The 27,680-nt window shown below is 40.3% G+C and overlaps 2 protein-coding genes across 2 annotated transcripts in view; both read right to left on the reverse strand.

Annotated features, from left to right (window-relative positions):
• Positions 1–5,748: 5,748 nt before the first annotated feature.
• On the reverse strand, positions 5,749–8,119 carry TIMM8A (translocase of inner mitochondrial membrane 8A). Its single transcript, XM_037060192.1, has 2 exons — positions 7,817–8,119; positions 5,749–6,273 (listed from the first exon to the last, which is right to left on the reverse strand). Exons 1-2 carry the CDS (start codon positions 7,946–7,948, stop codon positions 6,112–6,114), a joined length of 294 nt encoding a protein of 97 aa, XP_036916087.1. The 5' UTR covers positions 7,949–8,119; the 3' UTR covers positions 5,749–6,111.
• Positions 8,120–8,908: 789 nt separating this feature from the next.
• Positions 8,909–27,680, reverse strand: part of BTK (Bruton tyrosine kinase) — a 30,397-nt gene continuing 11,625 nt past the window's right edge. The window contains exons 5-19 of the mRNA XM_037060194.1: positions 26,166–26,247; positions 19,788–19,916; positions 19,442–19,509; positions 18,051–18,238; positions 17,573–17,635; positions 16,688–16,742; positions 16,320–16,399; positions 16,012–16,139; positions 15,082–15,156; positions 14,422–14,593; positions 13,718–13,934; positions 12,665–12,729; positions 11,960–12,078; positions 11,270–11,427; positions 8,909–9,346 (exon numbers count right to left, since the gene is read on the reverse strand). Coding sequence (XP_036916089.1) covers positions 9,275–9,346; positions 11,270–11,427; positions 11,960–12,078; positions 12,665–12,729; positions 13,718–13,934; positions 14,422–14,593; positions 15,082–15,156; positions 16,012–16,139; positions 16,320–16,399; positions 16,688–16,742; positions 17,573–17,635; positions 18,051–18,238; positions 19,442–19,509; positions 19,788–19,916; positions 26,166–26,247 — 1,671 coding nt within the window. The 3' untranslated portion in view covers positions 8,909–9,274. The remainder of the gene's footprint in view (positions 9,347–11,269; positions 11,428–11,959; positions 12,079–12,664; positions 12,730–13,717; positions 13,935–14,421; positions 14,594–15,081; positions 15,157–16,011; positions 16,140–16,319; positions 16,400–16,687; positions 16,743–17,572; positions 17,636–18,050; positions 18,239–19,441; positions 19,510–19,787; positions 19,917–26,165; positions 26,248–27,680) is intronic.

A 27,680-nucleotide genomic window follows, 5' to 3' on the forward strand; every position in this document is an offset into this window, starting at 1 on the left:
TACCAATTTACACTCCCATCAGTAATGTAAGATTACTTGTTTCCTTATACCCACAAATAACAGTTATCATATTTTTGGTTTTGCCAGTCCAATATATGAGAGATGACAGCTCAGTGTAGAATTTTTCATTTCTATTAAATAAAAAAATTTCTTTTCACATGTTCAGGAGCCATTTTTATTTCCATTTCTTTGAACTGTCACTCTATATACTTTGCATACGTTTCTATTGAGTGATTGGTCTTTTAATTTTATTTATTTATTTTCAGATAGGTGAAGGGAGGGAGAAAGAGAGGAAGACAAACATTGATGTGAGAGATAAACATCAATCAGTTGCCTCTCCAATGCCCCCAACCAACCTGGCCTGCAACTCAGGCATGTGACCTGACCCTGAACCAAACCATTTACCCTCTGCTTTGTAGGACAAAGCCCAACCAACCAAGCCATGCTGGCCACAGCAAAACTCAAGTGCTATTTTATCTTTTGTTTCCCTCTTGGCTTGTATAGAACATTGTATTTGTGAATAATCTTTTAAGTATTTCTGACTTAAGGTTTTCTGTATATGTTCCTTAAATTCAGCTATAATAAACAATTCCAGTGGTTACCCAGACACTTGGAGCAATAGAACTGGAGAGAGCCATGTATATAATTTTCTTCCCACAAGTTCAACATGATAGGTTCTGCTATCTTCCTCTCTTCTGGTCACTTTTCCTTCCCTAAACCCATGGTATCCTTTCAGTGGCACATTTTTCTATACCCTACTTCCTTTTGTAGCATTTGCTTTACTCCTTTACACTTTGCTCCAGATTTCTCTCACAGCTCCCCTAGGTTCTTATTGTCTCCTCCTGTCCATCCCAACTTCCACTATCTGAACTGAATCCTCCACAGTCTCCTGCCTGAATTAGCAAAATATTTATTATTATTCCTCTGCCTGAATCCAGCCACCATATAGCTGCTAAAATTATCTTTCTAAATGTGTATGTGAGGGTAACAGGACTTTAATTTAAGCAGTTCTATGTTGTTTGAAAGTTTTAAAACATGCATATAGTACTTTTGTCATTAAAAAGGTGCAAATATCATTATATCACTCCACAGTTTACCATCCTCCTATAGCTGCCATTGATTGCAAGGTAAAACTGAAAAATTTTAGTATTATATGCTCCATTAATTGTGCCACTTCATCAATTAATCAGCTTCATTAAGTGACTTCTTGCTTTCCTCTTGTTCTCCCAGTCTGCTAGGGTTATCAAAGATGTTCAGTACTGAATAAAAGCACAGTAGCACCAATTAAAGCATCTATAATCTGCCAAGCATTTTATGTGTGATCTCATTTTTCAACCCTGTAGGGTAGGCATTACAACTCAGTTTTATAGAGAAACCGAGGACCAAACAGGTTAAGTGAATTCCCTAAGGTCACATAGATGTTGGCAGGGTCAGGATTTAAACCCTGTTCTGCTTAGCTCTAAAACTTACGCTCTTTCCACTATACCATCCTATCTCTTGAATGATGTTCTGGTCATTCTAGCCCTGCCTTTTAGAGAAACATTACATCCTGTCTTTAAATATACATTAGGAGGCAATTTACTATATAGCTGAGACCATGAGCTCTGAAATCAAACTGCCTGTGTTCAAATTCCATCCTCACAACTTATTAGCTGTGTAACCATGAATAAGTTTATTACTCTGAGCCTCAGCTTCTCCATCTGTAAAGTGGGCATGGTAATAATAGTTCCTCTCTCATAGACTTGTAATTTTTAAAGAGATGGCCCATGTAAAATATTTAATATGGCAAATAGTATGCATACCCTTAATAAAAGAAAGCTATTATTACTATTATTATTATTATTATATTGCTGATACATATCAAAATTGTTTGTTCTTTTGTTCATGTAGAGCTCCTGATCAGTACATCTGACTCCTGGTTTCATATATCCTAATTACCCCTTCGACACATCCCTGTGTAGCTTTGCTTTTTTGAGAGTGGTTTTTGCAAATACAGCTTTACAAATACAAATTTTATTAGTTCATACATTAAATGGCTAATTACTGAAATATGCTAGCCACTTGCTAAGGTGTTACCCAATGCAGTGATTTGTCAAATTGCTTTACCATTTCTTATGTAAATACTAAAAATAGTAATTCATTATTTTCTTTTATCACAGGATTTGTCTTTTTTGCCCTAAGTGTAATCATCAGTTCCACTTGCTTGTCTTCATAGTGGAACTTTACAATGGCCAGAGTAACCTTCTGGTGTATAGTATCTGCTCTTCAGTTGATTCACTTTCTGTGTCAGGTATCAAATTTGTGCATTGCCTTGAAGCACCTATTTTAGAGAAGCCAAACACAAAACCAGCCTTGGGTGGGATCCTCTTGATTTGTCCTGTGATTTGTGTTAAGCATTAAAATGAACTAACTGAACAAAGCCTTGGATATTTTCAGTACCTATGCAGTCTTTTCCATGTAGTATTTCTTTTTCCCTACTGTTGTCAACACCTGCTCCGTCATTCTCTTAGGAGGCAGTATAGGCCCTCAACAACTTCAGTGGTACCACCTGTGGTTTCCTTGTCATCGTTCTTGACATTTCTTCCTCCACACCTTTTGAGATGTCCCTTTTAGTCTGTACCTGTTGCATTCTGACTGGAGATCAATAAATCTGAACAATACCCTTACTCTTCTGTGGAATGAAAATGAAGGTTACCAGACCCTTGAGTCCAGACAATGCCAACGGTAAGACTGAAAAACAGTATGAAGAGTCTTAAAAGAAGCACTAGTGGGTGGTTGTTGGAATAAAATATCTCCCTAGACCAAGGTTTTTTAAAATTAAGTTATTGATAAAAGGAAAAATGGTTTTCGAAAAAGGACAATCAAGTATCTTACATGTAAAGTTTATTTTACAGGGGCATTATTGATGTGCCATTTTGTAATCCCAACTCCTTATGGAGATAGGTTTGTTACCGTAAATAAATATGAAGTTCTTGCTTGGTTTCCTTGTATCTGGTTTCCCTGTATCTGTCATTCCTTGTATCTGTAATATTCATTCAGGGATCATGGGCAGGGGTCTTAGGGATAACATGGTTCCCATTTTCACAGCATGCTTGGTAAAACCCTAGAGGTCCTAAACTAGTGCCTTAGGCACCATGGAGTGAGGGCATGGGATGAGGACACAGGGTGGATAGAGTGAGGCCACAACAGTGGCCAGGCCTCCAGATACCCCTGCCACCAGAACAGCTTGGCTTTTCTATTTTACATATTAATTAGGCTTCCAGGAAATATCTTATTTCAGGAAAAAGAGTCTGCTAACCCAATCCTTTTGTTTTATAGTTGAGTCTTCAGTGTTCTACCCTGAATATATGAAATGAGGACTTTGAATATCATTAGGGCTTATACTACATTTCTGTCAAGGTTCTGAAAATAAATTTTTGATATTGACAAAACAAATGAAAGCTCAAATTGTTGCTCTGGCACTTAACCCCCTTCAGAATGGATGTAAATGTTCTGATTTTTCTTTCTCATTATTTTGTGCCAAGTAGTGTCAAAACACATCCCTTGGTGATCAAGCATATTGTATGAATCTGACAGGACCCTCTTCTCATTGTATTAGCTGAGCAAGAAATGCTGTAAAACAAGGACATTTAACTTTTTGTGTAAATGTAATGAGAATACTTTAATACTAGATGAAGAATAAGAAGGAATAATGATATAATAATAAAATAAATTATAGTAAAAAATAAGAATGTAGAATAAGAAGACCAAAGGACGTTTCCTTCATGACCTGAGGTTTTACACAAACACACTAAGTTTTGTAGGGAAAAAATCAATAGGAGCATATTGATACAAGGTATATGCTAGTTGCCTACCCTAAAAGTCTGATTTTTCCTGGACCTTAAAATGGTATTATTCTTACTACTGTGCTGCTGTTGCTATTGCTACTTCTTTTTCCTGTGAACATATACTCTACATAGCAGCCAGACCCTCCTAAAACTTAAGTTATATCAATCACTTGTCTGCTAAAAAAATCCTCATATGGCTTCCCATCTTGCTGGGTAAAATCCAAGCCCTTGCAATGGCCTACAACCCCTTACATGATCACTGCACACCCTTGACACTCCCAGCCCAAATCCATTACTAGCATAGTTCTCAGACTTTACCATTCTCCTTACTCAATTCACACCAGCCATACTGACCCTTTGACTGTTTTATCTTAGCATCACAGCATGCAGCTCCCACTCTGGGGCTTTTGGACTTGTGTCATCTCTACCCAAAATGTTCTTCTCCCAGAAGCCTACATGGCTTCGTCACTTAATACTTTCAGGTCCTTGCTGAAATGCCATGGTCTCAAAGAGGCCTCCTCTAACCATCTTATCTCAAATAACAATGCCCCACAAATATTCTCCAACATCTTTACTATGATTTTTCTCCATAGCACTCATTATATTGACATATTTATGTGTTTATTGTTGATCTCCCCTCACTAGAACATAAGCTCCACATGGGCAGGGACTTTGTGCACTGTTGAATCCTGGACACAAAGTAAGCAGTTAAATGTTTGTTTAATTGTTTTCATCAGGATTTATTTTTTAATTTTTAAAGATTTTATTTATTTATTTTTAGAGAGGGGAAGGGAGGAAGAAAGAGAGGGAGAGAAACATCAGTGTGTGGTTGCCTCTTGTGCGCCCCCCACTGGGGACCTGGCCTGCAACTCAGGCATGTGCCCTGACTTGGAATTGAACCAGCAACCCTTTGATTCTCAGGCCACTACTTAACCACTGAGCCACACCAGCCAGGGCTTCATCAGGATTTTTTGAAAATTCCTTGTTGTATCTACATGCAGAAAAGCTAAAACTTGAGGCTTCTAGAAATATGTTGTTATTTCCCAAACTTTTATGGATTTGCACTAGAGGCACCACAGGTCTATACTCCAGTCTACCAGGATTTGAAGTAAGAGAAGAATCCAATCAATATAACCTTTTCTACTGCACTCAGGGAATTGAGTGTCAGCAGTGAATTCTTTTCCTCCCCATCTCACCTCAAGGTTCTCTTTTCTTATAAAAAGTTCAGGGATCCATGTAATACTGTTATAACTTGCACAGAGCAGGTACCCAGACCGACTACATTTCAGCCTTGGAACCAGTCCACACTGAATCTCTCCAGGGTGCAGGTGATAACCAGAATAGAAAGCCCTCTCAATCACAGAGATGAATCTTATAGAAGCTTTTATTTCAGTGATCAAAAGAATGCAGTAAATGGAACCTATATTGATTAACATTGGGCATGCAACTACCTCAAGCTGCTGTTAAATTTTGACAGGCCTAAATCTTTACAACTTATTTAGGCACATCTTTGAAATTCTCAGACCCTGATATTACAGGGCAAGTTAACTTCTTCCTTGTGGCACTTTCATAATGAGAATTATGTTCACTGGCTAGATTCCTTGATAACTAAAGACCTCTAGATACTCAGCTGCCTGTACTGCCTTGAGACCATACTTTAAATAAATCACAGTATAAGGGAGATAATTTAGAAAGCTGAACTGTATTATATAAACATGCCATATTTTTTCCACCACTGATGGTCAAAACACTAGTTAAGGAGGCCTATGGTTAAGCACCATGCCATATTTTTTCCACCACTGATGGTCAAAACACTAGTTAAGGAGGCCTATGGTTAAGCACCAAATTACTCTTCCCCCACTGCTGTCCTTCCTCAGAGACACCAAGATGTGTATCCATGTCCCTAGAAATCTGAAATGAGTCCACCCAAATGACAGATTTTACTCATGTGGTCCCACTCTCAAATTATAGAAAGCAGTTCCAGTATCCAAATTGTAGGAAGCAGTTAATGGTACTTCGAGAAAAACACAGTATTACAAATAATAATATGCATCTAAGAAACTTTTCCATTAATCTGTCCACTGTTTTCACAAGATTGATGTTAAAAAAAACACACCAAATACACATATGACCCTTAAACCCCAAACACACAAAAAATTGGTCTTTGTTCATTCTCTGATGACCAAATGCTCCAAGAGTGCCAAAGGTGGGAGCCAATGCCCCCATAGCCTTTTCTTCAACCATTCTTCAACTATCTTCCTTTTCGAAAACAGTAAGGCTGAAATCAGTCAGAAAGGCTTTCTGAGAACACTGGCTTGGATTTCTGGGTCTGTTCCAGTCGATTCAAGATGAATTGGCTTGTATCAATGAAGCGCTCAACGCAGTTCACAAAACAGGCCTCAGCCCGACTGTCCAACTTTGGCCCAGGCTTGTCCATGCATTTTTCCTGGTCAGGACAAGATTAAGAATCACAAAAGGGAATTTTGAAAAAAAAAAGGAAAGAGTAACTTGTTTAAAAGAAAAACTTCACCTAAAAACAGTATCTGATGCATTAATCATAGTTCACATTGGGTGGCATTAGGTGGCAGATTATTTTGTGGCAAGAAATTTTCCACAATCTTACATCAAATTCTCATAACCCTACAGAATAGGTAATGTTATTAATCTTCATTTTACAAAGGGAAACTGTGACATAGAGATACTTTGCTTAATGTCATAGGGACCAGAAAATTGTAGAGTTGACATATTATAAAACAAGGAAAATGACAAATTAACAAGTGAATTAACCCTTTGCTGAATTTGGTTACAATTCCACAATGCCAACTGTATGAAATGCATTTAAATTAACTACAGAATTAAAAGGGTGAAAGGATAAATCGTTGCAGCAAGACACCCAAAAATGTACCAAAGAAAAAAAGAAAATCTATGACCTGAGATTCTGTAACCTTATCTACTTAAGCCAGAGGTTATTGATTCCATCTTAAATAAGGTGAATGGGAAATTGTATAAATTTTCCTAAAGCTTACCAATTCTCAGAGGAGTCCTTAACCACATTCAATACTGGGCTGAATGTAATGAATCACAGATATTCTTTTTTAAAGAATGAAAGCTCTGTGGTCCAAGGCAGACAGGAGTTAAGTAACCATTTGTTAAAGGTCACAGTCCAGCAATACCATACATTTGTGGAAAAAAAAAACCTTCAGAAACTGATGACTGTATCTAGTTCAAGTTAAGCAATTCAAATGAATTTTGGTCATTATTCTCTGCTGTGTACATAAGCCTCAGACCCTCCTGTGCCAACGAAAATTACCCTTGGCCTCTGAACTCTGTGCATTTTGTATGACAGTGCAGAGCAGTTATGCTGTCGTTGGCAGCCAGAGAACACTTTGATTCCAAGGTCCAAATGCCTTCCACCCTTTTGCCAAAGTCCCCTCAGGGGGCATACTCAATTCCTTAACCTTCAGACCCAAAACAGCTTGATATTACAAAACAATCCATCAAAAAGGCAAGGAAGTGTGTACGTTGGGACAGATTATACCACTTTTATAGTTAGTAGGCTAGAGGCACTCATTTGTCACAGGTGACGTTAGAGAAACTGGGTAGTCAAAGCAAACCCCAAAGAGCCTGGGAACAGGAGTTTCGCTGACTTCCTGGGACTCGGAGTTCCAAAAATTATATTCCAGTATTGGGGACTCTTTCACCAGTCTTGCTGATCAGCACTAGGCAGCTTCAACCTCAGTCGCCTAAAGTGCTGGCTGGGATAGCAGCATAAGTCTTCTATGATCCTCAGTCCTCTGTACCAACACAGTCTAGGTCTGGAATGACAATCCCCTGAGAAACGGAGTCACCTTTTCTCCCACCCGGTTCTGCCTGAGAAATCTACTAAAACCAAGGGGTTCTGTTGGGCGCTCCCTCCTCCCCGAGTCCCGCGGGGAAAGGACAAGGGGAAAGTAGGTACGGTGGCCATGTCTCGGCCCCAGGCTCCTCACCCAACAAAGTTCGGTCATCTGGTGCACCAGCTGCTGGAAGCGCTGCTTCTGAGTCTCCACCTCAATGAAATGCTGCAATTGCGGGTCCACTGAGCCCAAACCCGCGGCGGAAGATGACGAAGAGGAATCCATCCCAGCAGAGCCACGCGTGCTGAAATGAACTCCGTAGCAACTCACCGACCTTCACGTGTCTCCGAGAGACGGAACCGGAACCAGAATCCGGTGCCTTGGGGACCGCCCCCCCCCCCTCCCCAGCACATTGCGCCTGCGGGAGACTTCGCGTGGGCCCCACTTGCTTCACAACGCTCCTCCCAGCAGCCCTAGCGTTCCACCCTGGTCAGAACCTCCTGGACCTACCTTCTGCCCCTAGCTGGCGCACTCCACTCAGGTCCGCTATGCTCGCTCCTGCTTGTGCTCCCAACACAGCTCTCTGCCCTCCACTGTTGCTGGGCGCTCCTAATAGCTGTCTGTGGCCCCTCCTCCCTCCCCTCCCCGACTAAGAGCTGTTCTTGGCCACCTGTGTGCCCTTCTCCTGTGGGCATCCCCACCTTGCCTGCGCACTGAGGTTTCAGGACTTGTATCCCAGAGGCCCATCGTTGTACGGACCTTATTCGGAAAAGAGTTTTTTTGTTTTTTTTTTAAAATCAAGTAAAAAAGGAAGTTACTGCAGACCACATGGGCGATTCCTGGCCAGCTCAACAGTTCCACCCTTGTCTACTGCTTTGCCAGGTTCTCCACTCCATGCTTTGCCAGGTGCCTTGTTCCTGGCCCGACTGATCTGTCCTTCTCTTAGCAGTCCCGGGTTTTCCCCTCCTGACTTTGGGAAAGAGGCTCCAGCTGAACTCATCTGAGAGCAGAAAATTCAGAGGCAGAATTTTCTCAGAGCCAGAGGGGATAAATGCCGAGGATCCTGTTGATTTCTCAAGACAAGAATATGCCAAACTAATACCACAAAACAATTTTATAGAACACTGAGATGGGGCATTTCAGGGAGGCTGCATAAATAAACGAGATGGCAAGAAACCTTTATGATTTCCAGTAATTTTATTTTATCAAAACACCCTCCCCTCCCATTTCTGTGACACCGTTTTATTTTTGCCAAATTCGATCTCCCTTCCCATAAGCTCTAATGCCTATCCAAAAGAGCTGTTGGACCCCTTGTGAGGCTATTTACATCGCCCCCCTCCCGCCAAAATGTTTCATCCCAAATTTAGTCTCTTGATACTCAGGAAATTTATTCTCTGGGGCACAATACCAGGCACAATAATTCCATGGCCTTTGCTCACAAGGTATTATCCCAGGGAAGCAAAAAAGAAAGGCATCCCTAGATATAGGGAGGGGTCTTTTTGTATTCAGTGAGAGTACAAAGGCTTCAGGGCCTGTAGACTGGGTTTGTTCCAGAGAAAGTGAAACTGGGTTTTGTGGAGGAGAGTAGAACCAGAAAGCTTATTGGTGAGTTTAGGATTCTTCATCCATGACATCGAGGATGTTACTCAGAAGAACTCTGAAAGTGGGACGTTCATCTGCTTTCTAAAACCAAAGAAAAAGCACAATGTTATAGTGGGCAAAAATCTAGAATTCAAAGGAAATACAATGAGAGAGCAGCAAAAGTTTATTAAGTATATACTATCTGCCCAGTAACATACCCTGTTGATTACAAAAAAAGGAAAGAAATAGTAGCACTCTGTAAAATACTTGTGCACTTTTCATCTTTAGTAACTCAGATTATTAACATGATTAGGACAATTTGCAAATTAAACTGATGATCATTAATTAAAATAGGGTAAGTTCATTATGTAATTGTACACCAGTGCCTTCTTATTTTGTACCTTCAACTGAAAAATGGCTACCAAGCAAGAGGTTGACAGAACTGAAATCCTATAAGCTTTGATAATTTTTAGCTTGGTTTCAAACACTGTTTCTATCATCCCGTCATCAAAATTAACAAAGGAATGAACATCTCAAGACCATAGGCTGCATGCATCATTGGGCAGGGATCCTGAACACCTGGAACATACTGTATGGTTTGCAGACAAAGGCCTTTTGTGACAGCCATGGTCCATAAGCTTCTGAGGTATTTAGTGATTCAAGGTATAGTCATGCCAGAAAGATCTCAATTTATCAGAACCAAAAAGCCATCAATTTTTGTTCCTTTGAATCAGTGGCTCTCAAACCTAGATGAGTATCTGAATTTCTGGGCCCTTGGCCAGGTAGCTCAGTTGGTAGGAGTGTTGTCCGGATAACACCAAGGTTACAGGTTCAATCTCCAGTCAGGGAACAGACAAGAATCAACCAATGAATGCATGAATAAATGGAACAACAAGTCTCTCTCTCTCTCTCTCTCTCTCTCTCTCTCTCTCCATCCCTTTATCTTTCTCTCTCTGAAATCAATAAATTAAAAAGATATTTCTGGGTTCTACTCCAAACATACCTCATCAGAATCTCTGAGATAGGGCCCAGTCATCTATAGTTTTAGGCACCCCAAGGATTCTGATGTACATCCACTTTGGAGATTACCACTTTAAACAGGCTGTGAGGAAAGTGCCTCTCTGAAACAGTTAACTAACAGAACAAGGATATCCTAATTGGGAGGGAGCATAGCCATTCAACCTTAATCCTGAATGGCACAGGAGAGAGAAGAGAAATGGCTCCAAGGGGTTCTCCATACTATCCTCGTGACCCCAGTCATTTTTTGAAGGAAAAGATGCCATGCTCTTATCCAGATCCCCATTTTTTTTTACCCCACCAAAAGGGCTCCAGATTCACATATGCGCTTGTTGGACATTGTCTTCCTGTTTCTAGTGGAGCAGAAGTAAAAGCTGAGCCTTTATTTTACTAAATATTGAAGTTGCCAAATTAGGGTTGCCAAGGATCTACTGAAGAGTGGAGAAGACAACTCTGGAAGAACCAAAGGTGATAGCAGCAAAGCATTTCAGTAATAGTAGGACGGGTTCTTTGTTTTCAAAATACAACATTCCCCCTAATGTGCCATTTTTTTAAAAGAGCACTACCTATTTTCATTCCCTGTCAGGTCATAGCACCTTTATTTTTAAAATCTCACCTAGAGGCACAGCCAGGAAAGGTTGGCAATAAAGTAGAAGAAAGGACCAATGACTCTCAAAAGAATGAACACACATTTTAATGACTTTTCATTTTTAATGCCATACATTTGTCTGAGTGCTTTTGGCGGCCTGTGTATAATAGGTGACATGGCTTCACATCACTACCTCTCCCTAAAGCTGAATTGTTATTGGAGTCTGATAATAATACTTTAGTGAGAATTGGAGTGGGCCCCCAAAAGTTTATGGCCATAGAAGGATTAGGGTGCAGGCTAGGGTCTTAAAATGTTTGCAGTTCCATGCAGTCAGGGAGAGTGGGGACTGGGTGCCTGGCTGGCTAAATGAGAAACTAGGTACAAGAAAATAATTTAACAGGTCCCAATAAAACACTTACCTCATGCCAGCAGCTGTACATGATGGTATATACCCGCTCAGAAGCTAGATGAGGCCTGTAGAGACGCAGGCCTTGGGCAATGTGTTCAGCGGTTTCACTGTTAGTAAATCTCTCATATGGCATCTTCCCCAGAGAGTAAATTTCCCACATCAAAACCCCTAGGAAATGAAAAAAATGTAGTAAGTCAGTTTTCAGTCTTTTCAGGTATCAGGGTTCCCAGTCTTTCTAAAACAACCTCGAAAAGTAGATTCAGCCGAACTGCCCCTCTGTGATTTTTGCATTTTGTCCAAACTTCCACTATAGTACTGACCACACTGGAGGCTAATCAGGGTTGCACTGGACCATTAGCTCCTCCAAGAGAGAGGTAGCATCATATTTGTCTCTGTGGTTATAAGGTCTGGCAGAGTGCTGGTACATAATCAGTATTCAGAAGCCATCAAATACCTAATAAATTGTTTGTTGCCCTCATTGTAATATATTATAAATTCTAAGAAGGCAGGGATTGTGTACAATTTACTGGTTTTATTCACAGAAATCCTGGGGTGCCTGACATAGTAAGCACTCCCTAAGGATTAGAGGAATGAAAGCAAGAACAAATTACCTCTCTGTGCAGGATGCAAAGTATCAATTTTCCTATTGCATTCCTCTGCCTTCGAGTCTTTCCCCTACTGCATAATCTTATCCACTCACCAAAAGCCCAAATGTCAGATTTACTGCTGAACTTGCTGTACATAAGCACTTCTGGTGGAGACCACCGGACTGGAAATTTGGAGCCCACTGAGCTTGTGTATTCATCATCCAGAACATACCTGCAAAGGATTCAGGACTCCTTACTGTTGGGATTTGGGGAGCTTGATATGTGTCTAGGTTTTCTTGGCACAGTCACAAGAATTGCACAAATACATGCCTACAGGCCAGCCAGTGTGTTTTAAAAATGTTATTTTTAAACATATTCCTGTTCTTATATCTGATTTAGCTTCCCTGATGGACAATTGGTTACAGTGAAGGTGAAGTGAAATAAGACCTAATAGGTACTCCCTTCCTCCTCTCTATCCTTTTCTGTTCTCTATCCTACTCCTTCCCTCCCTTCTATTCTGTAGTGGCCAGTGAGACAAACTGATTAGGAAATAAGAAGGAATCAAATAAAGGCAACAGGATTAAGAGATCAAGATAGGCACTGGGAAAATTCACTTAAAAAGGGAAGGAGAAAGGAGGAGGAGGGAATATAACAATAAAACAAAAGGGTGAAAGATGCAACAAATCATTCAGAGAAGGAAGTTGAAAAAGACTAGAATGAGAAAAAAAGGGGGAAAGGATTGAACATTGTAATGTCTCCTTAAGTTTGTACTGTGCTATTTTTACTTTTGGAGTGAAAGAAGAAAAAGACACACTTACCTGGACAGGCCGAAGTCAGATACTTTTACAACTCCTTGATCATTTACCAAACAATTTCGAGCTGCCTGTAGTACAACAGATAGCAGTGAGACTCCAACCCTGGCACACAGGTTAAAGGCACAAAACTTCTGCCCACCAGGGGAGTGAAGCCAGGGTAGTCTCATCTCTTTCAACTAGAGACACCTTTCCACCTTATAGGAGTCAGCTGACACTGAGAAATGTTGATGTATTTCCACCACACGTAAAGCAACCTGATATGTGTAGTAATAACTGAGGACATGCAGAATCATTTCATTCACATTGGCAATTCCACAACACCCCATCCTGCACTGAGAGAATTTTGGGAGAACAGAAGGCAAGAGAGCTTAGATTTCTGCTTGTCTGCCAGTGGGACTAGGGCCCTCTGATCCTTGTCCAGGTTAAAATAAGCAGGGGCACAAAGTCATGCCTCTAGAGGCCAGGCAGGTAAAGTGAGAGAGTAAAGTGGGGTGGCTGGAAATTACAGAGAATTTGGCTTGTCTAAAGTAGGAGCTGCTACTCAACTCCAGCCCACTGTTAGCATGGCCTGTGAGACTGTGGATCTGGTGTTACAAGATTGTACAGACTTTCAAGAGAAGCCAGAAATTCATCTTTAAAAAAATGAAATGTTTCTTTTTAAGTGTTTGATAATATATAATATTAAAAAATAACATATACCCACAGGCTCCAGTTTGTGACTCATGTAACCAAATGATGGCCTTTGGCCAGGAGCAGCCCCTTTGGGAAGCAGCATTGGCCTTCTGCCCCTGAAAGACCCCACTATTTCTTTAGTGTAGTATGGGGCTAGAAGTGAGTGAGTGCTCTAGTTTCCACCATGGCAGGACTTGTGATGTTGAGGCTGGAGATCCTTGACTGACTGACCACTGGGCAGAGGCTCACCTATCTCTCAGTGTTTTGTAGATAAAACTGAAATGATAGGTTCAGCAACCCTCCTCATTCATGTATGATATGTTTTCCTCTGCTACTTCCACCCCCTCAGCCCTTGATTCCAGGCCAATACTTCTGAGATCCCACCAGGTCTCTGTGGAGGAACTGCTTTGACTCCAGGTATTCCATGGCTTCACAGACATCCTTGCACATCTCCAGCAGCTGCTGACTCTGGAAGTGGTGGCGCATCTCCCTCAGGTAGTTCAGTAGGCAGCCATTGGCCATGTACTCAGTGATGATGAAGATGGGGCGCTGTTTAGTGCAGACACCGTACAACTGTACCAGCTTCTCATGGGAAAGATTCCTACAGGAGAGGTAATGAATCAGTCCTGCCCTTCTGGCTCTGCATACCAGTCAGAAAAGGGCTGGGGTAGAAAGGGGTTGGTCTGGGATTAGAGTGTCAGATAAGGGACCACAATAGCAAGTTGATTGTCCTCCTTCCCACCCTAAGTTCCAACGGTGCCTAATATGTGACAGTGAGCATCAATAGAACAGGAAACAAATCAAGGGGTAAATGAGAATCAGTCTTCCTTTGGAAAGTCTCATTTTCCACAACCACTCTGAAATGCTACTGAGATGGTAAGCACCCATGATCAACACTCATCTCAACCAATGTCTAAGGCAGATAAATGATTACCTTAGAAATAAGGACTCCCACCAACAAAAGGTTGGCCTCAGGCTCTGGTTCCAAATCTCCTTCACTAAAAGTCATGTTAAACCAGAGTGGGTTGTCCTGGTAATACCTAGACTCCAGTAACTGGATTGAGAGTTTACTTTGGGCTATAACTCACATCATGACTTTTGCTTCTTCAATGAATTCATCTTCAGACATGGAGCCTTCTTTGATCATCTTGATGGCCACATCATACTGGCCTCTCCATTTTCCATACTTCACTACCCCAAATTGTCCAGTCCCCAGCTCCTTCAAGAAGGTCAGGTCCTTTGGATCAATTTCCCATGATCCTACAACAACAAAGCCTTAGTGTGAATCTTTGAGAGTCCTATATGTATAATTCCTACAATAGATAAGAATCTCTAGTGAAGGTAGAAATAGGCAAACAGTAAAAAGGAAATTCTCAGGAGTACTAATACATCTTTGCTCAGGTAAATCTCAGGGACAAGGGATTACTGGTTAGAGAAATCTGGGAATTTTAGGTGCAAGTCATCCATAAAGTCAACATCTTAAAATGCTTTATGATTATGTTTTTTTAAAAACCATAATTTAAAAAGTAATCCCTTTAAGAGTTTATGTTTTTGCAGTCCCAGTAGGAGCCACCAGAGGGATAAAATAATAATTAAATAACTTTTGTTTGGCTCTGTCTTAACTTTCCTTGAGACAGCTGGTGCAGAACAATGTGTTGCAAGGACACTTGCCAGGCAAGGTCTAATTGGGTGAAAGCCAGTCTTTGTACCCGGACAGTCCACCCTACCCTAGAGAAATAAGCAGTTACCGTAGCCCAGGCCTGCAGTAGAAGGTGCATTCTTGTTTTGTTGAGACACTGGATATTTGAGCCTAGATATGAGTCCTGAAACATACAGAGGGGGTCATGTTCCTCATGCAGCATAGGGGGTGGGATACCGCATACACCCTCGTTTAAAACCCCACACTTCTGATGTTCACTTTTCTAGTACATTTTGAATCCCAGAAGATGCTCACAAACCTAAATTTTTCTGGAAGTTTTTCCTTTCATAAAAGAATTTCCGGAAACAAAAAAGAAAATATTCATTGAAATACACTCCCCAACTAAACATATCCCCACCTCCCAGTCTAGGCTTAACTCACGTTACTACCTTCTCTATGAAGCTTTTTCTTTTACCAGTCTCTCAGTCTTTAGAATATTTACACTACAGCAGGTCCTTGAATAGTGTCATTTTTTTATAATGTTGGTGTGCTGCCATAGAAACTTAACACTTCTTTATATCAATTAGTCTATGGTAAGTTGGTTTTGTTACACATTGTTTTGCTTAAAGTTTCAGAATCTATCAGTGGCATTAAATGAGGACTTACTATACTTACAAGCTGTTTTATAACCCCATTTAATTTGAGGGCAAGGACCTTGATTAATAATTTTCCTGCATTCTTCTCTAGTACTGAGGAAATTGCTGAGTACACAGTAGTAACTCAATGAATACTTGCTGATTCATTAATCACCACTCTCATCTATGTCCTTCCTTAGCACTGAGCATGAATCTTCAAATGAGAAATCAGTCCCTATGGGTACAAGTTCTTTTATTGACCTCCACCAAGCATCATAGGGACTGGCTTTGACAGCTAATTTGTATTGACTGCCTTGTTAGGCTTATTCTTCCCTTCATCACCTTGTTCTGAATTGCTTCTTCTGGCACTTGTCACACCCTTCTTCTGTGGCCCCGATACTCACCTGCAGAGTTATGCTGATGGTAGTTAATGAGCTCAGGGATGGTGCTGAAAAGGTGCTTCTCAGCCAGGTAATACTGGCTCTGAGGTGTGGAACACACAACATAATGGCGTATCACCCCTTGAGGGTCCCTGAAGAAGTGGATTCTAAGTCAGCAACTTGGGGTCAAGGGTTACCCAAGGCACAAGAAGTTAAGTGAAATGAGTTTTGAGTTTCCGGGACAGAGGAAGTACGAGGGGCACACCATTAAAGAGCAGTTGTGAGTGCTCCCCTGTGTTTTGTCCCTGTGGCCTTGGAACAGTAGCACTCACCCTGTAGATTTAGCATACACAGACACAGTATATTTTCCAGCTTTGCTGGAGTCTCTGACAATGAAACCTCCTTCCTTTCCCTGAAACAACAAAAAAGAAGCTGACTGTAAGGAGGAAGTGGTGCTCACATCTGCACCCCACCAGCCCAAACCTGGAATAAAATAGAACAACTCCTGATTTCACTGCCAACTTCCATGATTCAGCTGCAAATGCATTGCTTTTGATACTGAAAAGTTTAATTGGGACCTCATAAAATGATGACCCTGACATTTCCTTGCCTGGAAGTGGTGGGCAGCAGCAAGTCCTCAATTCAGTGTCCTCATTTTTTTGTTCAAGAGAATGCCATTTGCTTGTGGTGGCTCACTTACCTCTTGCTTTAGCAGTTCTTCAGCTTGACTCCGAGTCATGTGTTTGGAATACCACCTGTAAAGGGAGAGTACTTGAGTAGCTCCTAGGTCATGGTGTAATTGATTACGGGATTAGAGTGCCCTCCAAGTCTTGTTCATCCTAGTGATTCAGTCAATTCACTCAACCCCTATTTATTGAGTGCTTACCATGTGTAAAGCACAACTGCATCCCTTTCTCAAAGCCCAGCTGGTACTGAAATTTCATGGAAGTAGAGGGCAAAAACAGGTGGCAAAGGGTTTCAGGGAATGGACCAGGAATAGGGCACTTAAGGAAAACCCACTTCTATGATTAAGAAAAAAAGACAATGGCAGAAGTTTGACATTTTCACCCATTCAAAATGTTTCCTAGAAGGCTGTCCAACTCTATCTTTGAGTGTAGTCCTTCTGGATTTCAAGGGTGTGGTGATGTCTTTAGGTCTCATAAGCAAAGGGTGTTTATGTTAAGACATGGGTCCTAACTTGGGGTGGTGGCATCATTGACTTAGTTGGCAATGATTTTAATAAGTACTTGAAATAAAAATTTTTTATAAGAAAATTTATTTTATTTAAAGATTTTATTTTTTTTTACTTTCAGAGAGTGGAAAGAAGGTAGAAAGAGAGGGAGAGAAACATCAGTGTGCAAGAGTTGGTTGCCTCTCACATGCCCCCAACTGGGGACCTGGCCCACAATCCAGGCATGTAACCTGACAAGGAATTGAACCAGCAACCTTTTGGTTCACAGGTTGGTGCTCCATCCACTGAGCCACACCAGCTAGGGCCAAAATTTTGTTGAAACTGCAAAAAAAAGTGTATACTATATTTTATTTCTCTCGGAAGATTGTACACTGGAAACATAAGCATACTCACTCATACATTTCTATGGAGTCTTCTGCTTCAGTGACATAGTTACTAGGGATGTAGCCTTCCTCCCTGTAGAGAAGACATTGTGGTAGGTCATCCAGCACTCCCCATCTTGGGGGACAGACTGATTCATATGCCCATATCCCCGAGCTTAGAACAAATCTCAAATGGAGGTACACAAACGATGTCCTTCCCTAAAGAGGACCGTGTTGCAGATGCATGGCTAGTGAAATGTGTAGCTTCTGCACATGTGGCATTGGTGATTTGTGCATGACAATATGTGGGCCAGACTCTACAGTCTCAGAGAGATGGCCACATGTAGAGCTACACTCTGGGAAGCACTTGGAGGGACAGTCTATTCATCCTGGTGTGGAAAGAACAATTTCTGATTGGAATACCAAGCAGGGCAATTACGCTGCAGGACTTTACATGTCTGTGGTTGGACAGCCTAAACAAGGCTCAGGATTGGCTGTCATAGGCTCACCCATTTTTATCTCGTGCTCGCCACCAGGGTAAGTTGCTCTCCTCCAGGATAAAATATTCATCACCTTTCCGCAGCTGTAGATCATTTGCATTCATTGGCATGTAATCATAAAGGGCTACAACCTTTTTAAGTTCACTTGTGGAGACTGGTGCTGCAGTTGGTTCAGGAGGCAGTGGCTTTTTCAAGATCTGTGTAAATATGAGAACAAAAAAAGTAGGATGGTTTGGCTAGACATCAAATACTCTCTTCTCTGCCAATTCTCTGTCTTACTAGACACACCATTATAACCCAAATCAGGCATAATAAAACATTTATTCAGCATCCATTTTTAAGCACTTACGCAGGGGTTCTCAGTCTGTGGTGCGCATCAGAATCATGTAGGGAACATTTGTTTAACAATCCTGATACCCAAGCAGTTTCCCAGACCAATTACATCTAAATCTCTGAAGATGGAACCCAGACATCAGTATTTTGTTTTTTCCTCACCCTAGCACACTTTTCCATTGCTTTTAGAAAGAGAGGAAGGGAGAGAGAGAAAAACACTGATGTGAGAGGGAAGTATTGATTGGTTGCCCCCTGTGTGCTCCTGGACCAGGGATTGTATGCACCTGGATCAGGGACCAAATCCACACACTACATATGTGCCTTGACTGGGAATCAAACCCACAACCTTTCGGTTATGGGATGGCACTCCAACCAACTGAGCCACACCAGACAGAGCCAGACATCAGTATTTTTAAAGCTTCCAGAGAAAAACACAGTCAGAAAAACTACTTGGCACTAAACTGGCTCATGGGTCTACTAAGTGGCTTTGAATCTCAGTTTCATTGTTTGTAAAATGAGCATAATGATTTCTGCTTTCCTTTATTGTGCTTCACAGATGTTCTTTTTTTTTTTTTTTTTACAAATTGAAGGCAAGACCCTCCACTAGCAAAATATTATGACTCGTTTTATTTTGGTGGTCTGGAACCAGACTCAAAATAGCTCCAAGGTCTGCCTATATATGAGGAAGGGCTTTCTAGACTTCAAAATGTAAACAAGAAAAGCAAGTTTGAGGTAATATCTTAGTGGTAGGATGAAGGTATTATGTATATGGGTGCTCCCTATTAAATTATTTCAACTTAATGTTTGAAAATATCTTTCATTTTAAAAAATAGAGATTCATTTTGTTTCAAACAGGTGATTGGATTAAATGGTTGTCAAGAGCTTTCAAATAGCCCTCTATCTTTCCAATGAAAGTGGAAGTCCTAATTAGGACAAATTCCACATTTGAGAAAGACTATCAATTAATAGTACTGAGTCTCAGGGAAATTCTAAGACTTCAGTGTGTTTACCGAGGTGACCGTAATTTTCTATCTGAGCTGTAAGCAGCACCCAATTCCCCTGTGTACCTGGTCCTCCTCAGGTGTTGGGGGAAGAGGCTTTTTTGTCTTCCGGTGAGAACTCCCAGGTTTCAAACCTACAAAATAAGATACCAGAGATGATACAGAATGCATATTAGGAAAAGGCCTGGAGGCAGGTTTGTCTGAGGCTTTGCAAGATAGGAAAAGTCTGTGTGGGTACAGCCCTGTGGCAGGTTATACAGATTGAAGAACAGAACACCAGCTGAATTTCAGCCCCTCCTCTGGCCCCTTTTTGCCATGGGCAAAATGTACAAACCTGGGTTTGATAGACCTTTGAGAGAGAGAGGGTGATAGAGTAAAAGGAGGGAGAAATAATACTGATCAGATCTCTTACTTCCATTCCTGTTCTCCAAAATTTGGCAGCCCATAGCATTTTTGGCTGTCTGAGAGCAGCAGAGATACTGCCCATCAATCCAGAAGCAAGGGTGGTATTTCTGTACCAGATCACTGTTATACCGAATTACTGAAACAGAAGAGAAGAGAAAAGAGAGATCAAACAACTGCCCCTTCATCAGCCACCTGAAGGGAAGCAGACAACAGGGTCAGTTGGCTTCCATGCCTGGCCCTAGAGATTTTCCGTGCAGTTATTTTCAGTGGTCAATCAGGATGACTATCTCTTGGCCCATATGATAAGAGTATCTGAAGTCTCCAGAGCCCCAAACCAAAAATATATTATCTACATTTTCCCATGTAGCCATTACAGTCTTCTTGCAAGGAAGCTATTGATTATGATATACTTTTCCAGAAAGGGACGCAATTCAGCGAAGCCAAACTCTTACTCCAGCTTTCAATATACCAATGTCTCAGCTCCCTAAGTGATCTTTTAGAGATATTTGACTTAGTAAGAACTTCTGCATCATGCTTTCTGTGTTCATAGACTAGTCAATGGAGTGAGCTCAGGGGCAAATGAAGGTTACTTTCCCTCTCGATTCTGTCTAGAATAAACATGGTTTCAATCTACCTAGGGCCACCAAGGTGGGTTTAACTCATTGTGGGAGATAAACTCAGTAGCTCCATTTCTGTTCCAGATTTGTGAGACTCAGAAGATCTCCCAGAAGCCAAAATACTTTGTAAAGAATAAAGTGGTCTGTAGATAGGAGGAATTGGTATTACGGTTTGGCCATTACTCATACCTTGATTATAGTATAATACTGTCGCATCTCAAGGACCTTAACATGAAGTTAATTAGGCAAGTCATCCTGGGATCATGTTAGATAACAGAGAAGCAAAGACAACTGAAATAATTGACAATAGCTAGCATTGGGGCAAAGACCTAGGCTAGTCTAAGAATATACGCATTTGAGGACGTACACGTTTCGGCCTTTACTGATAAGAAGAATCCCTATATAACTTTTTAAAAAAGATAACAAAACAAAACCTTTCTCACTAAAGACCAAATCCAGTCCTTAAGAGCTTGTGAGTCATATTCTACCCACTTAAGGCTTTCAAGGAGGCCTAGAAGCTTCTGGTGGCCAGGTGTAAAGGATTAAATGTGCTGTCTTAAAAGGAAAGTGGTGCCCTGGCTAGGTAGCTCATTTGGTTAGTGTCATCTTGATATGCCAAGGTTTCGGGTTCAATTATCCCCCACAAGGGCATATACAAGAATCAACTGATAAATGCATAAATAAGTGGAAAAACAAATTGATGTTTTTCTTTCTCTTTCTCTCTCTCTCAAATCAATAAATAAAATAAAACTAAGTGCTATCTTGATGTTTTTGTAAATATGAATTTGAAAATTTCTAATCACTCTACTTTGCCCACCCTGCCTCCTCACTTTTTCAGCACTCCCCTTCACTACTGCATGGTAGTGAGAGCTATTCAGATGGGGTGCAAGCTATAAGGGACTGCATCGTCCATAGAGAGTTTTTAAAATAATAGTAAAACCAACCAAACATCTATCTGACTTTTATTATTACCAGGTACCGGCAATTCTAAACAACATTCCATATACTCATCTCATCAAGAACTAATTGATTCAATCACCTCTCCCTTCTCCCCTCATGCCACTACCTTTCACCCAGGGGTTTGAATGCCCTTGGGTGCAGGTCTGGACACCGGTAGATATGCCAAGAATTCTTAACAACTAGTTACTCTGATAAACTAAGCTATGGTAATATGCTAATGAGGGAACATAAGGCTTCTTGCCCCTGCCTCCAGCACACACATTAAGAACCCACCCTGCATTACCAAATAATGTCTGCCTTTTAAGAGGTCATTCTAAGATGATGCCACTTTTTTGTTGGCTAATCCAGAGCTGGTATTTCCAGCAACTTAGGAGAGAATTGCAAAAGCAGAGTATCTGTTGTGGACTGAATGTTTGAGTCCTCCAAACTTCATATTATGAAGCCTCCCAGTGGAATGGTATTGGGAGAGGAGGCCTTTGAGGGGGAATTAGGTCATGAGAGTGGAATCCTCATGATGGGATTAATGCCATTGTAAGAAGCAACTCAAGAGAGAGATTCTCTGTCTCTGTGCCATGTGAGAATGTAGTGAGAAACTGGCCAGTCAGCAGGCCAGGCCAGCATATTCACCAGGAACCAAATCATAGGCACCTTGACTTTGAACACCCCAGCTTCCAAAACTGTGAGAAATAAATTTTTGTTGTTTGAACCACTTGGTCTATGTAATTTTGTTACGACAGCTAAGACAGTGTTCAAGTAGGAAGGCTAGGAGAGACAGTTTACTTCACCAATGCGTAATGAAGCACTAATGGTTGGTGCACATTCTTTAAGTACTAGATGAATTGGTGTTTCATGTCCATGTTTATCAGGACAATATCTAAAATTCTGTTCCAGGAATGAATGAATTTTTCCCCTATACTAGTTGTTGGAGTTTTGCCAAGGCCACTCTTATTCATTTTGGCAAGGTAATATAATTTGCTTATTTTTAAAATTGCAATTAGGATAGGCTCTATTGAGATTGAATAAACAAAGATTCTAGAGCGAATATAGCCAAATATGTGTGGTGCTGTAACATAGAAGTGTCCACTGCCATGTTCAAAGAAGTGGAAGAAGAGAGCTTAAGGCTGAGTCCTCAAGCATACAATCTTTGCATGGAAGGTACCACTGAAGAAGATGGCAGCTGGATATGAGGTACCTGAGGCTCTACTTTTTTAAACTGAGATGTAACTTACATATCCTAAAGTACACAAATCTAAGGTATACAGCTAACCACATTTGTCTACCACTTGTTTACCATTTGTTTAACCACCACTCAGATCTAGCACCTCAGAAGGGTCCCTCATGCCTCTTCACAGAGAGACAGCCAAGGTTCTGATGAAGTCGCATTCTCATGTTAATGATTTTTAATTGGTGCATTTTACCCTAAAGTGGGATAATATCATTAGAGTGGGATTTTATGGCTCCTAGACTATCACCCTATTGGCATTACTAGCACCTAGGTCTGCCCTGGGGTTGTTAGAACTTGCATCTAAATCTCTCAGCAACTATGGTTTTGGTTGTAAGGCACCTACTTTTTGGCTCAGGTTGTCAGCCCAAGTAGGTTCAGCAAGACATACACCCGGGTTTAGAACAAATGGAAAAAAATGCCTTCAGTAAAACATAAGAAGGGAAGGGAAGGTAGAATTGTACCTACCCATAGAAATGATCAAACTGAAGTGGTTATGTTTTCTGTTTGTTTGTTTGTTTTGGCTTTATTTTTACAGTAATTTTACTTACTTAATGACCTTTAATAGAAGTGCATAATCAACATAGTAAGGGTAACATCTGTGTCAATAAGACAAATTTACAATTGGTTATTCTTATTCTTGGCCATTACTTGCACCTTGAATATAGTAGGCACTCAATTAATTTTTGTTGGGCTAACCTACAATTGATTTTGAAATTAGTATTTGAAGTGTAAAGGAGTTAGTAACTTGCATATGCTCATTTTTCTCTTTTGTTTCTCCTTCAGCTAATATATCCACCCTCCGCTATTCCCAAACTAAATCTTAGCTTTCCATCAATGTGGAGCACTTTTTAGTGGTGGTTGTGTACTCCTACAGAAAAATCAATTAACACAACTATTCGTTGGTCTCTTTCTTTGTACAAGGCACTATGTGAGGCACTGTGGAGAGAAACAAATAAATATAAATATATATACCCTCTGGAGCTCTTATCTAAGCCCCTGTAAATATTTCCCTGGCTTGGAAATAGCCTGTTCATTCAGAGCATGGAGTTCAAAGCCTGACCCTGACACTTATTAACTGAGTGCCTTTGTGCAAATTATTTAATCTCTCTATACTTCAGTTTTCTCATTTATAAATGAGGATGATAAAGATAACTGCCTCATGTGGTTAATATGAAGAAGAAATGAATTAATACTGGTAAAGAACTTAGAGGCTCCTGGATCATACTAAGCACTACTGAAGCATTTGATTGTTTTGCACTTCCAGAGCTAAAGCAAGCCTCTTATCTCAAAACATACCAAGAACTAAACTGTGTGATACAAGATATCACCTGCTTGTAATACTCAGCATAGCCTCACTCTAGAATACAATCATGTACTGCCTAATGACAGGGATAGGTTCTGAGAAATGTGTCATCAGGCAATTCCATCATTGTGTGAATATGATGGAGTGTACTTATACAAACCTAAATGATATAGCCTACTACACACCTAGGCTTATGTTATAGCCTATTACTCATAGACTACAAGCCTATATAGCATGCTACTTGTACAAAACTACACAAGATTAAATCAATCACAAGAGAAAATTATGTAATACAGAGATGTGGTAAACACTAGATGTATGAAGCTGCTGCTAATGTAAAAATGGCATACTGTTTTACAGCAAACATTTTTTATAAGTAGAAAAAGTATACTCTAAAATAACCATAAAAGTGTAATACAGTAAATACACAAACCAGTACTGTTGTTGTTTATTATTATTATCGAGTGTTATGTAATATACATAATTGTATTTCTGCACTTTTGCATGAGTAGTAGTAGCTCAGTAGGCGTGTGTATACCAGCATCACCACAAGTACGTGAGTAATGGGTTGCACTGTGATGTTACTGATCATAAGAATTCTTCAGCTCCATTATAATCTTATGCAACCACTGTCATATATGTAGTCTGTTATGAAATAGTCTGTTGTTGACCAAAATGTCCTGAGACAGTACATGACTGTATCTTGCACCCAACTGCAGGTGCAGTTTCTGGGCTAGAGAACCAAGCAGCACAAAACTGTATTATGAGCTTAGTCTGTGGAGTCATATAGACCTAGGGATGTGGTAACAATCCAGGTTTCCCCACTCACTAGCTGTGTGCTGTTGAGCAAATTACTTAACCTCTTTGAGTGTCAGTCCCTTCTCTGTAAATAGGTGAATAATACACGTCATGAGTTTGTTTTGAGGGTTTGATGAGCTAGTACATTAGAACTACTTGGCCCATAGTAAGTGCTCATTAAGAATTAGTTATTATTGTTGTTTTGCCCAAGGTTGCTATAAAAATTAAATGAGAAAATAAATATAAATTATTTAGCTTGGTGTCTGGCACATAGCAACAATCCAATAAATGACCTTTCTCTTCTTTACTCCTCTTTTAGCTTGAAATTTTTGATAATTTTTATTTTGAACAATTGACTTGCATTCAAGGGAGTGGACAGAGCTGGTATAACCAGCTACTGAGTATCAGAATCTAAATGTTATTAAGACAAAGGGCTGTCATGCAATAACTCAACCATGCCGTTATCAGTCTGCCATCCTTCCTGTTTCTCTAGGCAGGCTTTCCTGATGCCAAGTCAACCAGTTAATCTCTCAGTCACTTGACATGTAGCTATATATACACGCAAATATGTGTGCATGCATCCTGTGCTACAGCATTTATGGTCAAGTTTATCTGAGCACACTGTATGGCTTATATGAAATGCTGAAACTATGTTCAAGTTTAGATCCTCATAAAGCTAGGAATATGAAATAATTCCTTGGAAACTATTTATCTGCAATAAAGATATGTACCCTGCTTTACAGTTTTTCATGTGCTTTCACATATATCTCATCATTTGACCCTTAAGACAAACTTGGAGGTAGATATAGCAGGCATTATTATTATTCCTAATTCAGAAAAAGAAAGCAAGCCTCAAAGAAACTTGTTGGCCTACTTGCCAGAGATACTTTGCTTATTAGTGGTAGAAGAGGGCAGGGAACCAGGTTTTGTACTCTGACTACAAGCACTCTCATAATCATCTTTTTTTTGAACTGAGTATTACATACTTAGTTTTCAAAAAATTGCAATAACCATGGAATGCCACACCATACTACCCTTATAATCAGTGTAAAGAATGGGACATTTTGCCCTGGCTGGTGTGACTCAGTGGATTGAGAGCTGGCCTGCAAATTGAAAGGTCACTGGTACGATTCCTAGCCAGGGCACATGCCAGGGTTGGGGGCCAGGTCTCCAGCTGGGTATATGCAAGAGGCAACCATGTATCTCTCACGCATTGATATTTCTCTCTCTCTCTTTCTCCCTCCCTTCCCCTCTCTTTAAAAAAGTAAACAAAAGTTTTTTTAAATGGGACTTTTTATAAATAGAGAAATGGAAATAACTACAATTACAACATTGCCCTACAGAGAGAAAGTGGTAGAATTGGGTTAGCCTAGTGTGTGGTACCCTTCTCTCCCTCTCCCCCTACCCCATCTCTCCTTTCTTTCCTCCATCTTTCCTTCTTTCTTTCTTTGGAAAGATGTTTATTTTCCAAGTAATTCTCACCATTTTTGAGTTGGTGAATCCAACGTTTCCTCAGTTCTTCTGTTGGGGAGAAGACATAGAGCGGCCCTTCATCATATACAACCTGGAACAATGAACGCACAGATTTTAGCAGTTAGGATTCAGAATAAAAGAAGAAAGACCTTGAAATAACTAATTTTAAGCTACAACTTTGCATATTTATAGTGGAAAACAAAGAAAGGTAGGATCTTCAGTCAGTGGCTGGGCCGGGATCATGTGAACTATCTGTACGATTCCTAAGCAATTCATATTCCGGGATATAGGATTCAAGAGATCTTAACTTTTAGCCCATTGAATACTAGGTTCTCCTGACTTATGTTTCAATTCATGTCTAAACTTAGTTCATAATATTTTCCTCAGTCTGTGGTGGAGATAGGATTTTTGTTTATCTGACGAAGGCTGTTTTATGATCCTACTAAACTTTGAGTTTGTGTAGAGGAGGATTGAAGTAATGATTTATATAACTTAAGTCTTGGTTAGTATATATGGATTATTCACTTGGATAATATGGAACCAAATTTTAACTCATGACTAATTTTCCCCTCACTTACTAGTGGCCTCTCCTTGCCAATATTAACCACTGTAAACCAAACATGGAACTACAAATCTACTTCAAAAAGAATAAAGTGTATATAAGCACTCTCATAAAATTGAAGAGTCAATATTTTTGAATACTTCACAAGTACAAAGCACTGTAATAGGTTTTGTAGAGGTGTATAAAATGTATTAGATGTTTCACAGACTTAATAGACTTCACATAGTGGATTCTAAAGTCAAATGTAAATTAATTTTGAATTATCTGCTGCTTAACTTTTTCCACTAGCCCAGCCAAACAACATAATCTTGTTAAAACATGATGGTAGCAAAACTATGTTTAAAAAACCCCTCCTTCGCAGGTTTTGTAAACTTTGATACAGTTAAGGACATTAACAAGATCCTTTTACATTTTTCTTTTCACTTGTTAGTCTTGCTCTGCTCACAAATCCATGACAGAAAGCCCCCTCCCCTGAGACTTTCCACTTCCTTTTCTGGCTTTCACTGTTGCAGAGGCTGCTATATTTGTGACAAGTAGCCTAGAGAGTTCTCGAGACTTAAGCAAGCCAAATTGAAGATTGAATCTCTTGTTCTCCTTTATGGCTTACAATGCATCTACCAAACATATGTTTATGAGGCCAGAATATAATTTAGGTTTATATGTAAGTCTAATAATCCTTCCCCATATCAAACTTTGTAATACTCCTCCCCTCCCCTTTTCTGACTTTTCAACCCACATGACCACCATTAGACAGATAGGCAGAACCAGAAGGAAGTGAAATGCTCACTCAACAGAGCATCTTTCTCAATGCAGTTATCATATATCAGATACACTATAACAGAATTAAAGCCATTACGCAGTCTGTTTGAAGTGCAAAGACTAAAAGAAACTATGTTAGATGTGGAAACTAAAAAAGCAAATGTTCTTAGATCATTCCAGTCTCACTTCTCAATCCAGTATCC

The sequence above is a fragment of the Sturnira hondurensis genome, unplaced genomic scaffold, assembly GCF_014824575.4.
Source record: "Sturnira hondurensis isolate 20B ecotype Veracruz unplaced genomic scaffold, ASM1482457v3 Scaffold0011472, whole genome shotgun sequence".
NCBI lineage: Eukaryota > Metazoa > Chordata > Mammalia > Chiroptera > Phyllostomidae > Sturnira > Sturnira hondurensis.

Excerpts from the sequence above, each read along its gene's own strand:
- TIMM8A (XM_037060192.1), bottom strand. The coding sequence starts at position 7,948 with ATGGATTCCTCTTCGTCATCTTCCGCCGCGGGTTTGGGCTCAGTGGAC. Across the intron at positions 6,274-7,816 it reads AGATGACCGAACTTTGTTGG|GAAAAATGCATGGACAAGCC; the intron begins GTGAGGAGCCTG and ends TGTCCTGACCAG.